Source organism: Hypanus sabinus, chromosome 1, assembly GCF_030144855.1.
Source record: "Hypanus sabinus isolate sHypSab1 chromosome 1, sHypSab1.hap1, whole genome shotgun sequence".
Taxonomy (NCBI): Eukaryota; Metazoa; Chordata; class Chondrichthyes; order Myliobatiformes; family Dasyatidae; genus Hypanus; species Hypanus sabinus.
Window position 1 is genome coordinate 214,517,702 of NC_082706.1, and position 17,689 is coordinate 214,535,390.

The 17,689-nt window shown below is 42.8% G+C and overlaps 1 protein-coding gene across 3 annotated transcripts in view; it reads right to left on the reverse strand.

Annotated features, from left to right (window-relative positions):
• Positions 1-17,689, reverse strand: part of avl9 (AVL9 homolog (S. cerevisiase)) — a 274,023-nt gene that overhangs the window by 147,611 nt on the left and 108,723 nt on the right. For all 3 annotated transcript variants that reach the window (XM_059985379.1, XM_059985385.1, XM_059985374.1), the window contains exon 7: positions 16,961-17,001. In XM_059985379.1, coding sequence (XP_059841362.1) covers positions 16,961-17,001 — 41 coding nt within the window. The remainder of the gene's footprint in view (positions 1-16,960; positions 17,002-17,689) is intronic.

Here is a 17,689-nt window from a genome sequence, read left to right on the forward strand (position 1 = left end):
GAATGAAGTGATTATTGAACGATCATGACCAATGCATCTACTATCTCTTTAACAACCTTTCTCAGGACTCTGGAATGTAGTCCTTCTGGTCCAGGTGACTTATCCACTTTCCCCTTGCACTTTTTCCTTTGTAATAGCAATGGTACTAATTTCTGCTCCCTGACACTCACGGACCACTGGCACACTGCTTGTGTCTCCGCAGTAAAGACAGATGCAAAATACCCATTAAGTTCATCTGACATTTCTTTGTCCCCCATTACTATCTCAACAGCATCATTTTCCAATGGTCCAATATCAACTCTCAACTCCCTTTACTGTTGATACAACTGAATAAATTTTTGGTACCTTGCTTTATATTATTGTCTAGTTTGCCCTCATATTGCACTTTTTCCCTTCTAATAGCTTTTTTTTAACTGCCTTCTGTTGTATTTAGAACATAGAACATAGAATAGTACAGCACATTACAGGCCCTTAGGCCCACGTTGTACCAACCCTCAAAACCTGCCTCCCATATAACCTCTCACCTTAAATTCCTCCATATACCTGTCTAGTAGTCTCAAAAGTTTCAAAAGTTTCCCAATAATCCAACCTGACTCTCACTTTTGCTACCTTATATGCCACTCCATTGACTTTTATGCAGTCCTTAATTTCCTTTCTCTGCCACAGTTGACTAACCCTGCCATTTGTGGTTGGAAATATCTATCCTTCTACCAATGCTCCATTGAGGCAGGGAAAAGATGGTAGGTTAAAGTACCATGATGTACAAAGGATGTGGAAAACTTAGTTAAGATGAAAAAAAAGCTTATGAAAGTATTAAGAAACTAGATACTGAGAGTTCTAAACATTACAAGGTTGCCAGGAAGGAGCTTAAGATAAGAACTAGGACAGCTAGAAAGGGCCATGAGAAGGCCTTGAAAAGCAGGATTAAGGAAAACCCCAAGGTATTCTACAAGTACATGCAGAGTAAGAGGAGGAACCGAGTGAGAATAGGACCAATCAGGTGTGACAGTGGAAACATGCACATGGAGTCGGAGGAGGTAGCAGAAGTACATAATAACCATATAACATATAACCATATAACAATCACAGCACGGAAACAGGCCATCTCGGCCCTCCTAGTCCGTGCCGAACTCTTAATCTCACCTAGTCCCACCTACCCGCACTCAGCCCATAACCCTCCACTCCTTTCCTGTCCATATACCTATCCAATTTTACCTTAAATGACACAACTGAACTGGCCTCTACTACTTCTACAGGAAGTTCATTCCACACAGCTATCACTCTCTGAGTAAAGAAATACACCCTCGTGTTTCCCTTAAACTTTTGCCACCGAACTCTCAAATCATGTCCTCTCGTTTGAATCTCCCCTACTCTCAATGGAAACAGCCTATTCCCGTCAACTCTATCTATCCCTCTCAAAATTTTAAATACCTCGATCAAATCCCCCCTCAACCTTCTACGCTCTAATGAATAGAGACCTAACTTGTTTAACCTTTCTCTGTAACTTAAGTGTTGAAACCCAGGTAACATCCTAATAAATCGTCTCTGCACTCTCTCTAATTTATTGATATCTTTCCTATAATTCGATGACCAGAACTGTACACAATATTCCAAATTTGGCATTACCAATGCCTTGTACAATTTTTACATTACATCCCAACTTCTGTACTCAATGCTCTGATTTATAAAGGCCAGCATTCCAAAAGCCTTCTTCACCACTCTATCTACATGAGACTCCACCTTCAGGGAACTATGCACTGTTATTCCTAGATCTCTCTGTTCCACTGCATTCCTCAATGCCCTACCATTTACCCTGTATGTTCTATTTGGATTATTCCTGCCAAAATATAGAACCTCACACTTCTCAGCATTAAACCCCATCTGCCAACGTTCAGCCCATTCTTCTAACCGGCATAAATCTCCCTGCAAGCTTTGAAAACCCACCTCATTACCCACAACACCTCCTACCTTAGTATCATCGGCATACTTACTAATCCAATTTACCACCCCATCATCCAGATCATTTATGTATATTACAAACAACATTGGGCCCAAAACAGATCCCTGAGGCACCCCGCTAGTCACCGGCCTCCATCCCGATAAACAATTATCTACCACTACTCTCTGGCATCTCCCATCTAGCCACTGTTGAATCCATTTTATTACTCCAGCATTAATACCTAATGACTGAACCTTCTTAACTAACCTTCCATGTGGAACTTTGTCAAAGGCCTAGCTGAAGTCCATATAGACTACATCCACTGCCTTACCCTCGTCAACATTCCTCGTAACTTCTTCAAAAAATTCAATTAGTTTTGTCAAACATGACATTCCACGCACAAATCCATGCTGGCTACTCCTGACCAGATCCTGTCTATCCAGTTAATTATAAATACTATCTCTAAGAATACTTTCCATTAATTTACCCACCACTGATGTCAAACTGACAGGTCTATAATTGCTAGGCTTACTTCTAGAACCCTTTTTAAACAATGGAACCACATGAGCAATACGCCAATCCTCCGGCACAATCCCCGTTTCTAATGACATCTGAAAGATCTCCGTCAGAGCTCCTGCTATCTCTATACAAACTTCCCTCAAGGTCCTGGGGAATATCCTGTCAGGACCCGGAGATTTATCCACTTTTAAATTTCTTAAAAGCGCCAGTACTTCCACCTCTTTAATTGTCATAGGTTCCATAACTTCCTTACTTGTTTACCACATCTTACACAATTTAATATCCTTCTCCTTAGTGAATACCGAAGAGATCATTCAAAATCTCTCCCATCTCCCTCGGCTCCACACATAGCTGACCACTCTGATTCTCTAAGGGACCAATTTTATCCCTCACTATCCTCTTGCTTTTAATATAACTGTAGAAACCTTTTGGATTTACTTTCACCTTATTTGCCAAACGAACCTCGTATATTCTTTTAGCTTTTCTAATCTCTTTCTTAAGATTCCTTTTACATTCTTTATACTCCTCGAGCAATTCCTTTACTCCATGCTGCCTATATCTATTGTAGACATCCCTCTTTTTCCGAACCGTTTCTAATATCACTTGAAAACCATGGTGCTTTCAAACCTTTAACCTTTCCTTTCAACCTAACAGGAACATAAAGATTCTGTACCCTCATAATTTCACCGTTAAATGACCTCCATTTCTCTATTACATCCTTCCCATAAAACAACTTGACCCAATTCACTCTCTCTAAATCCCTTTGCATCTTCTCAAAGTTAGCCTTTCTCCAATCAAAAATCTCAACTCTAGGTCCAGTCCTGTCCTTCTCCATAATTATATTGAAGCTAATGCTATTGTGATCACTGGACCCGAACTGCTCCCCAACCCATACATCTGTCAGCTGACCTATCGCATTCCCTAACAGGAGATCCAACACTGCCCCATCTCCAGTCAGTACTTCTATGTATTGTTGCAAAAAACTATCCTGCACACATTTCACAAACTCTAAACCATCCAGCCCTTTTACAGAATGAGCTTCCCAATCTACATGTGGAAAATTAAAATCTCCCACAATCACCACCTTGTGTTTACCACAAATATCTGCTATCTCCTTACACATCTGCTCTTCCAACTCACACCCCCCATTAGGTGGCCTATAAAACACTCCTATCAGTGTCACTACACCTTTCCCATTCCTCAATTCCACCCAAATAGCCTCCCTAGAGGAGCTCTCTAATCTATCCTTCCAAAGCACCGCCATAAGATTTTCTCAGACAAGCAATGCAACACCTCCTCCTCTGGCCCCTCCTACTCTATCACACCTGAAGCAACTAAATCCAGGAATATTTAGTTGCCAATCACACCCTTCCTGCAACCATGTTTCACTAATAGCTACAACATCATAATTCCAGGTAGTAATCCACGCTTTAAGCTCATCCACCTTTCTTACAATGCTCCTAGCATTAAAATAGATACATTTAAGATACTCTCCACCTCCTCCTCTCTTTTCATCCCTAACAATGCATTCAAGTTTATTATCCTTTTCTTTCTTCTCCCTTACATCTTCGGGCTGAGCGCATCCCTTCTCCATCACCTGCCTTTCCTCCCTCACACACAATCTACTTACTTACTCTACTGGTGAACTAACCTCCTCTCCCATAGTTTCCTCAAATTGATTCCCGCTCCCCCATCTTACTAGTTTAGCGTCTGCCCTGTAGCCCTAGCAAACCTCCCCGCTAGGATATTGGTCCCTCCAGGATTCAAGTGTAACCCGTCCTTCTTGAACAGGTCACGCCTGCCCCAGAAAAGGTCCCAATGATCCAGAAACTTGAATCCCTGCCCCCTGCTCCAATCCCACAGCCACGCATTCATCCTCCACCTAATTCTATTCCTATTCTCACTGTCGCGTGGCACAGGCAGTAATCCCGAGATTTGCGGTCCTTCTTCTTAACTGCCTTCCTAACTCCCTATACTCTCGTTTCAGGACCTCTTCCCCTTTCCTTCCTATGTCATTGGTACCTACATGTACCACGACCTCTGGCTCCTCACCCTCCCACTTCAGGATATCTTGGACGCGATCAGAAACGTCCCGAACCCTGGCACCAGGGAGGCAAACTACCATCCGGGACTCCTGATCACCTCCACAGAACCTCCTGTCTGAACCCCTGACTATCGAATCCCCTATTACTATGGTCCTCTTTCTTCTATCCCTACCCTTCTAAGCTACAGGGCCGACCTCTGTGCCGGAGGCCCGGCCACTGTCACTTCCTCCAGGTAGGCTGTCCCCCCCAACAGTACTCAAACATGAGTACTTATAGTCAAGGGGTACAGTCACTGGGGTACTCTCTAGTACCTGCCTCTTCCCATTCCTGACCGTGACCCACCTATCTGCCTCCCGTGGCCCCGGAGTGACCACCTGCCTGTAACTCCTATCACCTTCTCACTCTCCCTGACCAGGCGAAGGTCATCGAGCTGCAGCTCCAGTTCCGTAACTCGGTCCCTCAGGAGCTGCAGTTCTGTGCACCTGGCGCAGATGTGGACGTCCGGGAGGCTCGGAGACTCCAGGATCTCCCACATCCGACACCGAGAACAACAAGCTGCCCTCACACTCATACTTCCCAAATAACTGAAAATAACAATGAATACTTTGTTTTACTATTCACCAGTGAAAAAGACTTTGACAATTGTAGAGATGACTTACAGCAGACTGAAACGCTTGAGCATGTAGACCTTAAGAATGAGGATATGCTGGAGCTATTGAAAAGCATTAAGTTAGATAAGCCAGGCTACTGTGGGAAGTGAGGGAGGAGATAGCTGAGCCTCTGGCAATGATCTTTGTATCATCAATAGAAATGGGAGAAGTACCAGAGGATTAGAAGGTTGCAACCATTGTTTCCTTGTTCAAGAAAGGGAGTAGAGATAACTCAGAAAATTATAGACCACCAAGTCTTACTTCAGTGGTGGGCAAGTTTTAAGAGAAGATCCTAAGAAGCAGGTTACAAGCACTTCGAGAAACATAATCTGATTAGGGATAGCCAGCATGGCTTTAACAAAAGCAGGTCTTGCCTTTCAAGCCTCATTGAACTCTTTGAGGATGTAACAAAACACATTGATGAAGGTAGAGCAATGGATGTAGTGTACATGGATTTCAGAAAGGCATTTGATAAGGTACCCCATGCAAGATTCCTTCAGAAAGTAAGGAAGCACTGAATCCAAGGAGACCTTGCTTTGTGGATCCAGAATTGGCTTGCCCACAGAAAGCAAAGGGTGGTTGTAGATGATTCGCATCCTGAATGGAGGATGGTGACCAGTGGTGATCTGCAGGGATCTGTTCTGGGACACCTCCTCTTTGGTTTTTTTTATTACTAATTTTTTATTGCAACACTAACAAATTACATTCAATACAACCAATTGCCAATTACATTTTGACTGTTTAACCCAGCCACCCCCAACCTTCCTCACCATCCCCCCACCCTTCTCCACTAACCAACTGAATAGTAGTGCATACACAGACAAAACATTCCTATTTTTACAAAAGATCTTTTAAGTTAGATATCAAATTTGCCCACATTAAGATTGTGTTTGGTCGTGCATCATTTACTCTTGCTGATGGAAGTTCAAAGTAAGAAATGTCCAAAAAGCTCCGAAGCCAATGAATATATGAAATATCATGGGGAAGTTTCCAATGGTGGACTACAATCTTCTTAGCTGCAGTCAGGCCTGCCAGCCAGACTTTGCATGTTTTTTCCATAAGGGAAAGGTGGGAGTCATCATTTAGAAGATGTACAGCAGGGTCCATTGGTAATAGTACCCCCATTAGTTCTGTAAGAGTACTGATAACCTTCCCCCACAAACCAAAAATCCCTGGACATTCCCATACAACATGTATCAAAGAGCCAATGGTTCTGTGGGGGCAAATTGAGCAATATGGGTCAGGAACCAGTCCCATTTGATGTCTAATTCTCGGTATTAAATATGCTCTATGACAAAATTTCAAGTGTAAATACCGATGATTTGGGTTTTTCGAAGCACCAGCAGCATTATCCCAAATCGCATCCCAGTCTAAGTTTTGTCCCAATTCAGATATGTCCCTATCCCACCCAGACTTTCATTCTTGATGTGGGCATATAATTCTGGGAGTTTAATTTATCATAGATATATGACACTATCTTTGTCACATGGTGTGAGCAGAATCATCTGCAGCTTAATGTGAAAAAGAGTAAGGAGCTTGTGGTGGACCTGAGGAGGGCTAAGGCACCGGTGACCCCTGTTTCCATCCAAGGGGTCAGTGTGGACCTGGTGGAGGATTACAAATACCTGGGGATACAAACTGACAATAAACTGGACTGGTCAAAGAACACTGAGGCTATCTACAAGATGGGTCAGAGCCGTCTCTATTTCCTGAGGAGACTGAGGTCCTTTAACCTGCCGGACGATGTTGAGGATGTTCTACGACTCTGTGGTGGCCAGTGCTATCATGTTTGCTGTTGTGTGCTGGGGCAGCAGGCTGAGGGTAGCAGACACCAACAGAATCAACAAACTCATTCATTAGGCCAGTGATGTTGTTGGGGTGGAACTGGACTTTCTGACGGTGGTGTCTGAAAAGAGGATGCTGTCCAAGTTGCATGCCATCTTGGACAATGTCTCCCATCCACTCCATAATGTACTGGTTAGGCACAGGAGTACATTCAGCCAGAGACTCATTCCATCAAGATGCAACACTGAGCGTCAAAGGAAGTCATTCCTGCCTGTGGCCATCAAACTTTACAACTCCTCCCTCGAAGTGTCAGACACCCTGAGCCAATAGGCTAGTCCTGGACTTATTTCCATTTGGCATAATTAACCTGTTATTATTTAATTATTTATGGTTTTATATTGCTACACTATTCTTGGTTGGTGCAACTGTAACAAAACCCAATTTCCCTCGGGATCAATAAAGTATGTCTGTCTGTCCTGGAGCACTCTGTATCTAACTTAAAATGGGATGGTCCTTTAAATCTGACCCCCAGGGAACGCCATAGGCTTTACAAACTGATCTTACTCTAAAGTAGAAGAAAAGAGAATGTTTATCAATATTATATTGAGATATCAGTTCTTGAAAGCTAAGGATAGTACTTACCCCATTAATATCTTGAAGAGTAGTAATACCTTTATCCTCCCAAGTTCTGTTAGTGAATGGTTCCCCCCCCCAGATAGAAAATCATTATCGTTCCATAATGGAGATGATTTGCACCATATGCTTTTAAATTTTAGGAATTTTTCTGCTGCTCTAAACACTTGTAGCATATAGGTTAAAATTGGACCATACTACAAATCACATTTTCTGGTAGACATACCTATAAGGAGAAAGTCCTTCAACCTTATTGGTGTTATTAGCTCTTGTTCTATATAATGAAACTTTATCCTCCTCCATCCAATAGCTAAAACTTTTTAATACAAATGCCCAGCGATACAATTTAAAATTTGGACATGACCGCTTTATATTGGGTCTTTTACCATTCCAAACACAGCATCATAGTAAGGAGTCCTATTTTTGCCAATATCCTGCTGGAGGTGCAAGTGGGATCATTGAGCTGATAAAATTAATGCGGGGTAAGATGTTCATTTTAATGACCGATATACGGGCTGGGACTGATGCTGGCAGGTGTCTCCATCTATTAATATCTTCTTCTATTGTTTTCAAAATTCAAGAGTAATTTGTTTTAGCCACAGATGATAGGGAAGTATTAAATTTAATACCCAAGTAGCGGACCTCATTTGTAACCTTACTTTTATTCATATTAATCAGCATCAGTGCTGATTTTGACAAATTAATTTTGTATCCTAAAAGAAATCCAAATTGCTCCAGTGTTTTTAAAACATAGGGGAGAGCTTGTTGAACATTTGCCAAATAAACTAGCGTGTCGTCCATGTAAAGTGATATCAAATGTGAAGTACCTATTGTAATAGGGGAGATCTGAGGAGAGTTTCTAATTAAATGTGCAAGCAGTTCAATAGGGTTAGGGTAAAAATTAAAGGGGACAAAGGGTCCCCTTGTCGTGTGCCCCATCCTATGTCAAATAACTCTGAGAGACCTCCTCCCACACATACCCGGGCTGAAGGATTAGCATACAGTGTCTGAATCATATTGATAAATTTATCGCCAAACTTAAATTCTTTTAGACGTACAAAAAAGCTGGATGAACTCAGCAGGTCGGGCAGCATCCATTGAAAACATTTTTCAACGGATGCTGCCTGAGCTGCTAAGTTCATCCAGCTTTTTTGTATGTCTTGATTTGACCATAGCACCTGCAGTGTACTTTGTGTTTAAATTATTTTAGAACTCTCCAAAGATACGGCCATTCAAGGCAATCGAACGCTTTTTCAGCATCTAGAAATAGCAGGCCACAGGCAGGCAGGATTTTATGAGTTGCACTCAGTATGTGTAAGAGCCGGCGAATATTATCAGATGTGAGACACCCCCTGATAAAGCCTGTTTGATCTGGGCTAATTATTTTCCCAACTACTGCCTCAAGTCTACTGGCTAAGACTTTGGAAAATACCTTGAGGTCGGAGATTGGACGGCAAGTCACACATTCCAAGGGGTCCTTACTGGGCTTAGGCATAACTGTAATTAGGGCTGTGTTTCGATCTCTCTGGAAAGCACCATTTCCAAAAGCATAATTTAATGTTTCTAACAATACTGGTCCAAGAATATTCCAAAGTGCTAGGTAAAGTTCCACAGGTATGCCATCTATACCTGGCGTATGGCCCTTATTTGTAGCTTTGACTGCTTTAGGTAGCTCATCTAGTATAATAGGAGTGTGATTTTTATAAATGACCTGGATGAAGAAGTAGAAGGTGAGTTGGGAAGGTTGCTGATGACACAAAGGTTGGGGGTGTTGTGGATCGTCTGGAAGGTTGACAGAGGTTATAGTGGGACATTGATAGGTTGCAGAACTGGGTTGAGAAGTGGCAGATGGAGTTCAACCCATATAAGTGCGAAGTGGTTCATTTTGGTAGGTCAAATTTGAGGACAGAATATTATGGTAAGATACTTGGCAATGTGGACGATCAGAGAGACATTAGGCGTCTGTGTCCGTAGGACACTCAAATCTACGGCACAGGTTGACAGCATTGTTAAGAAGACCATTGGTGTATTGGCATTCATCAACTGTGGGATCAAGTTCAAGAGCTGTGAGGTAATGTAACAGTTATACAAGATCTTGGTCAGTCCCCATTTAGGGTACTGTGTTCAATCAGCATCTGGAACACAGCACTTCAAAGAGTTTACTCACTGGTCAGAAAAGCTAATATAAAAGACGAGCTTCACAGGAGTTCAGTCATTTCAGAGCTCCAGTCTGGGTTTGCAGTCTGGCTATGACGATGTGAATGATGTGAAAGATGGGGAAGGTCAGAACAGGAAGATAACACAGATAAACGAGTGGCTGAGGAGATGGTGCAAGGGACAGGGTTTCAGGTTTTGTGGATAATTAGAACTTTTTCTGGGGGAGGGGTGACCTGTACAAGTGGGACAGATTGCACCTGAACTGGAGGGGAACTAATATCCTGGGAGGGAGGTTTGCTAGTGCAATTGGGTAGGGAGAAAACTAGATTTGGAGGGGGGTGGGAACCACAGGAAGGGAGCAACAACACACAAAATGCTGGTGGAACGCAGCAGGCCAGGCAGCACCTACAGGGAGAAGCGCGGTTAACATTTCCGGCCGAGACCCTTCGTCAGGACTAACTGAAAGGAAGAATAGTAAGAGATTTGAAAGAAGGAGGGGGAGGGGAAAATGCAAAATGATAGAAGACCAGAGGGGGTGGGGTGAAGCCGAGAGCCAGACAGGTGATTGGCAAAAGGGATACAGAGCTAGAGAAGGGAAAGGATCATGGGACAGGAGGCCTGGGAGAAAAAAAGGGGGAGGGGAGCACCAGAGGGAGATGGAGAACAGGCAGAGTGATGGGCAGAGAGAGAAAAAAGAAAAACTAAATATAACAGGGATGGGGTAAGAAGGGGAGGGGCATTAACGGAAGTTAGAGAAGTCAATGTTCATGCCATCAGGTTGAAGGCTACCCAGCCGGTATATAAGGTGTTGTTCCTCCAACCTGAGTGTGGCTTCATCGTGACAGTAGAGGCGGCCATGGATAGACATATCAGAATGAGAATGGGACGTGGAATTAAAATGTGGGACCACTGGGAGATCCTGCTTTCTCTGGCGGACAGAGCGTAGGTGTTCAGCAAAATGGTCTCCCAGTCTGCGTCGGGTCTCACCAATATATTAAAGGCCACACCGGGAGCACCAGACGCAGTATACCACACCAGCTGACTCACAGGTGAAGTGTCGCCTCACCTGGAAGGACTGTCTGGGGCCCTGAATGGTGGTGAGGGAGGAAGTGTGAGGGCAGGTGTAGCACTTGTTCCGCTTGCAAGGATAAGTGCCAGGAGGGAGATCAGTGGGAAGGGATGGGGGGGATGAGTGGACAAGGGAGTCGCGTAGGGAGCGATCCCTGCAGAAAGCAGAAAGGGGGGGGAGGAAAAGATGTGCTTAGTAGTGGGATCCCGTTGGAGGTGGCAGAAGTTATGGAGAATTATACGTTGGATCCGGAGGCTGGTGGGGTGGTAGGTGAGGACAAGGGGAACCCTTTCCCGAGTGGGGTGGTGGGCGGATGGGGTGATGGCAGATATGCAGGAAATGGGAGAGATGCATTTGAGAGCAGAGTTGATGGTGGAAGAAGGGAAAAAAAAGGAAGTTTAAAAAAGGAAGACATCTCCTTCATCCTGGAATGAAAAGCCTCATCCTGAGAGCAGATGCGGCGGAGACGGAGGAATTGTGAAAAGTGGATTGCATTTTTACAAGAGACAGGGTGGGAAGAGGAATAGTCCAGGTAGCTGTGAGAGTCTGTAGGCTTATAGTAGATATCAGTAGATAGGCCATCTCCAGAGATGGAGACAGAAAGATCGAGAAAGGGGAGGGAGGTGTCAGAAATAGACCAGGTAAATTTGAGGGCAGGTTGAAAGTTGGAGGCAAAGTTAATGAAGTCAACGAGCTCAGCATGCGTGCAGGAGGCAGCACCAATGCAGTTGTTGATGTAGCGAAGGAAAAGAGGGGGACAGATACCCGTATAGGCTTGGAACATGGACTGTTTTTTATAGACTCTCCAATAGTAACAGAGACATCAAGAAGCAAATAGGGAGGCAGATTCTGGAACGGTGCAATAATAGTAAGTTTTTGTGATGGGTGATTTTACCTTTCCCAATATTGACTGGCAAGGGGTTTGGATGGGGTGGAGTTTGTTAGGTGTGTTTCCTGGCCAATATGTAAATAAGCCAACTAGAGGAGAAGCTGTACTTGATATAGTAATGGGAAATAAACCTGGCCAGGCATCAGATTTCTCGGTGGGAGAGTATTTTGGAGCTAGTGATCACGACTCTATCTCCTTTACCATAGCACTGAAGAGGGATAGGAGCAGACAATCTGGGAAAACATTTAATTGGGGTAGGGGGAAATATGACATTATTAGGCAGAATCTTGGGAACATAAATTGGAAGCAGATGTTCTCATGGAAATGCATGGCAGAAATGTGGCAAAGATGTACAGGGAAAATTTGCAGGGCATTCTGCATAGACATGTTCTATTGAGGCAGGAAAACAATGGTAGGATAAAAGAACCATGGAGTACAAAGGATGTAGAAAACTAGTTAAAAAGTAAAAAGCTTATGAAAAGTTTAAGAAACTAGCTACTGTTAGAACTCTAGAAAATTACAAGGGTGCCAGGAAGGAGCTCAAGAATGAAATTAGGAGTGCTAGAACGGGGCATGAGAAGGCCTTGCAAGCAGGATTAGGGAAAACCCCAAAACATTTTGCAAGTATGTGAAGAGTAAGAGGATGAGCCATGTGAGAATAGGACCATTCAGGTGTGATATAACCATATAACAATTACAGCACGGAAACAGGCCATCTCGGCCCTTCTAGTCCGTGCCGACACTTACACTCAGCTAGTCCCACTAGCCCGCACTCAGCCCATAACCCTCCAGTCCTTTCCTGTCCATATACCTATCCAATTTTACTTTAAATGACAATACCGACCCTGCCTCTACTTCTACTGGAAGCTCATTCCACACAGCTACCACTCTCTGAGTAAAGAAATTCTCCCTTGTATTACCCCTAAACTTTTGCCCCCTAACTCTCAACTCATGTCCTCTTGTTTGAATCTCCCCTACTCTCAATGGAAAAAGCCTATCCACGTCAACTCGATCTATCCCCCTCATTATTTTAAATACCTCTATCAAGTCCCCCCCTCAACCTTATATGCTCCAAAGAATAAAGACCTAACTTGTTCAGCCTTTCCATGTAACTTAGGTGCTGAAACCCAGGTAACATTCTAGAAAATCTCCTCTGTACTCTCTCTATTTTGTTGACATCTTTCCTGTAATTCGGTGACCAGAACTGTACACAATACTCCAAATTCGGTCTTACCAATGCCTTGTACAATTTTAACATTACATCCCAACCCCTATACTCAATGCTCTGATTTATAAAGGTCAGCATACCAAAAGCTTTCTTCACCACCCTATCCACATGAGATTCCATCTTCAGGGAATTATGCACCATTATTCCTAGATCACTCTGTTCTACTGCATTCTTCAATGCCCTACCATTTATCATTCAATGTCCTACGACTGATAATGGAAATGCATGCATGAAGAGGAATAGATAGAGTGGACAGCCAGTATCTCTTCCCCATGGCACCACAGCTCAATACAAAAGGACACGGCTTTAAGGTAAGGGATGGGAAGTTCAAGGGGGATATTAGAGGAAGGTTTTTTACTCAGAGGGTGGTTGGTGCGTGGAATGCACTGCCTGATTCTGTGGTGGAGGCAGATACACTAGTGAAATTTAGGAGACTACTAGACAGGAATATGGGGGAATTTAAGGTGGGAGGATATATGGGAGGCATGGTTTAAGGGTCAGCACAACATAGTGGGCCAAAGGGCCTGTACTGTGCTGTACTATTCTATGCAGTCGGAGGAGGGAGCGGAGGTACTTAATGAATACTTTCCTTCAGTATTCACCACGGAAAAGGACCTTGGCAATTGTGAGGATGAGTTACAGCGGACTGAAATGGTTGAGTCTACAGACATTAAGAAAGAGGATGTGCTAGAGCTTTTGAAAGGTATTAAATTAGATAAATCACCGGGACCAGAATGACATATACCCCAGTATACTATGGGAAGTGAGGGGGTAGATTGCTGAGCTTCTGGCAATGATCTTTGCATCATCAATAAGGATGGAAGTACGACCATAGGATTAGAAGGTTGTAAAGGTTGTTCCCTTACTCATGAAAGAGAGTAGAGATAGCCCAGGAAATTATAGACCAGTGAGTCTTACTTCAGTGGTGGGAAAGTTGTTAAAGAAGATCCTAAGGGGCAGGATGTCTAAGCATTTGGAGAGACATAATCTGATTAGGGATAGTCAGCACAGCTTTGTCGAGGACTGGTCATGCCTTACAAACATGATCAAATTCTTTGAGGATGTAACAAAAGACATCGATGAAGGTGGATGTAATGTATATGGATTTCAGTCAGGCATTTGATAAGGTTCCCCATGCAAGGCTCATTCAGAAAGTAATGAGGCATGGGATCCAGGGAGACCTTGCTTTGTGGATCCAGAACTGGCTTGCCTACAGAAGGCAAAGGGTGATTGTAGATTGTTCGTATTCTTCATGGAGGATAGTGACTAGTGGTGTTCCTCAGGGATCTGTTCTAGAACACCTATCTGTGATTTTTATAAATGATCTGGATGAGGAAGTAAAAAGGTGGGCTATTAAGTTATGGGTGTTGTGGATAGTCTGGAGGGTTGCCAGAGGTTACAGCACAACATCGATAGGATGCAAAACTGGGCTGAGAAGTGGCAGATAGAGTTCAACCCAGATAAGCATAGAAAGAATATAATATTAATGTTAAGACTCTTGGCAGACTGGAGGATCAGTGAACTCTTGGTGCCCATGTTGATAGGACACACAAAGCTGCTGCGTATGTTGACAGTGTTGTTAAGAAGGTATATGGTATGTTGGCCTTCATCAACCATGGGATTGAGTTTAAGAACCGTGAAGCAATGTTACAGCTATATCAGACCATAGTTAGAACCCACTTGGATTACTGTGTTCAGATCTGGTCACCTCATTACAGAAAGGATGTGGATACAATAAGACCATAAGATATAGGAGCAGAAGTCGGCCATTCAGCCCATCAAGTCTGCTCCACTATTCAATCATCGACTGATCCAATTCTTCCAGTCATCCCCACTCCCCTGCCTTTACCCCATACCCTTTGATGCCCTGACTAATCAAGAACCTATCTATCTCTGCCTTAAACACACCCAATGATTTGGCCTCCACAGCCGCTTGTGGAAACAAATTCCACAGATTTACCACCCTCTAAACTAATTTCTCCGTATCTCAGTTCTAAAGCGACATCCTTCAATCCTGAATTTGTGCCCACTTGTCCTATACAAAGAGTGCAGAGGAGATTTACAAGGATGTTACCTGGATTGGACAGTATGCCTTATGAGAATAGTCTGAATGAAGTTGGCCTTTTTCCTCCTTGGAATGACAGAGGATGAGAGGTGATCTGATTGGTGTATAAGATGTTGAGAGGCATTGATGGTGTGGATAGCTAGAGGCTTTTTCCCAGGGCTGAAATGGCTAACACAAGTGGGCATAGTTTTAAGGTGCTTGGAAGTAGGTACAAGGGGGATGTCAGAGGTAAGTTTTTCACACAGAGAGTGGTGGGTGTGTGGAATGCACTGCCAGCGAAGGTGGTAGAGGCAGATACAATCAGATGTTTTAAGAGACTCTTAGATAGGTACCATGGAACTTAGAAAACTAGAGGGCAATGCAGTAGGGAAATTCTAGGCAGTTTCTAGAATAGGTTACATCTTGAGCTGAAGGGCCAATGTGCACTAGATTTTCTATGTTCTGTGTTCTAACGCAACTGGACTTGCTGTGTTGTCGGGAAGATGATTCACCACTCATCTGAGAGGCTTCTTCAGTACTGATCCATGGTGGGTAGTTTTATGGTTTATAAACTCGAGTTGTTTAAAGGTATACCGATCACATGAAAGTCGTTAAGACTCATAGAGGTAATGAAAGGTTCATTAGTCTTACCTTTGCAAGAATGGAGGTGTGAACTGTTGTGGAGATACTGGGGTAGAGATGTTAGGACTGTGCTGTAAGTAGCTGCTAAGTGGTGTCTTATGGGTTTTCCAGTTTGACAAAGATGGCTTCTTTAACCGCCCTTTCAAACCAACTGTCCTCCCCATCCTTTGTCCTTTAAGTGTAGATACACAATAGAGTCTTTACCTTTCATTACCTTTACAACTTTTAATGACCATCATGTGACTGCTATACCTTTAAACAACTCAGAGTTTATAAGCTGGAAAACTACCCACCATGGATCAGAACTGAAGCTGAGTGGCGAAATATCTTCTGGACAACATAGCAAGTCCAGTTGCCTTGATTTCCTACTACTTCATAGACTATAACAAAAAAGTTTTGAAATAATACCAAATTTTCCTCAAATGCAATTCTCCAGACTAATTCTGACCACATACTTATTTATTTAATGATACAGTACAGAATTGGGTCTTCCAGTCCTTTAAGCCATGCCACTCTAGCAATCCCTGACAACTCTGATTTAACCCAAACCCAATCACGGGATAATTTACAATGACCAATTAACCTACCTGGTAGGTTTTTGGACTGTGGGAGGAACGTAGAGTACTTACAGGAAACTCAGGCATTTCATATGGAGGATGTAAAGAGATTCCATACAGAGGATGCAGGGTTTGAACTCAAAACTCTGATGCCTCAAGCTGTAATAGCATCACGCTGACTGCTACACTACTGTTGATGACAAATGTGAATTAATTATTGCTGAAATGTTTCAGCTATAATAAGCCAGGCATCAACTGCACAGCTTTCACTAAAATTTGGAGCAAATTATATTTCATCACCATTTTGTTTTTTGGCAACTATTATTACATGATCCAAGAAATTCGACTGAGGAACCCGAGAAATTAGAGCTGTCAATCACAGGGCAAAAATTACTGTTTTGAGCAGCTTTCATAATATCATAAATTAGCAAGCAGAACAGGGAAGAAATTCTGAAATCAAATAATTGATTGCTAGACCTAGTCTAACAATAAAGAACATTTAGGGGAAACTCAGAACAGAAACGTGGAGGATAGTGCTGCAACATGGAATTGAGGAACAAGTACAGCAATAAGGAGAAAAAATAAATCGCCTATCATTAATTCATTTAATGAATTAGTACCAGTACTCTGAAGTTAAGGATGTGATGACGACTTTCGATGAACTGGTAATTGTGTCCAGAAGAAATTGAGAGGCTATCTAAATCAAATGACTAAAATAACACTCATATTCCCTTATATAAACATTAATAACAACTATCCAAAACCACATCAGCAAACAAGTCCTTTTATATTGGATACCGTACCTTATGCCTGAAATGGAGAACCAGGTCACGAGGAGATAGACCTAAAGAGAATCAATTTACATTAAATTGGAATGTCAAAACTTAATCTTAACTAAAGAATATAATTACAATTGACAGTTTAGATCATCCGTTCTTTCCATTAGACATATTTATGAAATCATGGAATGACACATCTAAGAAACCGGCTTTTGTTTTGTTATGCATGTGCCTGCCCTTTCTAATAACTATGAAAGTAGTCCTACTTTCACTGGTTTTATATTTTTAGTAAATAAATAAATTATGCACAATCCAATGTCTCCAAAGGAAATGTGCAAAGAATGTCCTGATCTGAGAGTGAGTAGCTAGAAGTCGTTGTCACATCGGTACCAATGACATAGGTAGGAAGGGTAACCAGGTCTTGCAAAGTGACTTCTGGAGTCAGGTGCTAAGTTAAAGAACAGGACCTCCAGGGTGATGATGTTCAGATTTCTATCAATGCCATGTGCTATTGAGCCTAGAAGTAGGAAGTTCATACAGTTTAACATGTGGCTAAGAAGTTGATGCAGGAGGGTTTCACATTTTTGGAAGGTGGTGTCTCTTCTGGAAGGTGGGACCTGTACAGAAGAGACAATTTGCTAGTGAACTGGAGGGGAAATAATATCCTAGCAGGAAGGTTTGCTAAGAATAGCTAAGAGGGAGGTGCATAGCAAATATAGGCAGGAAGGAGAAAATGAGGTATTTGAGGAGTAT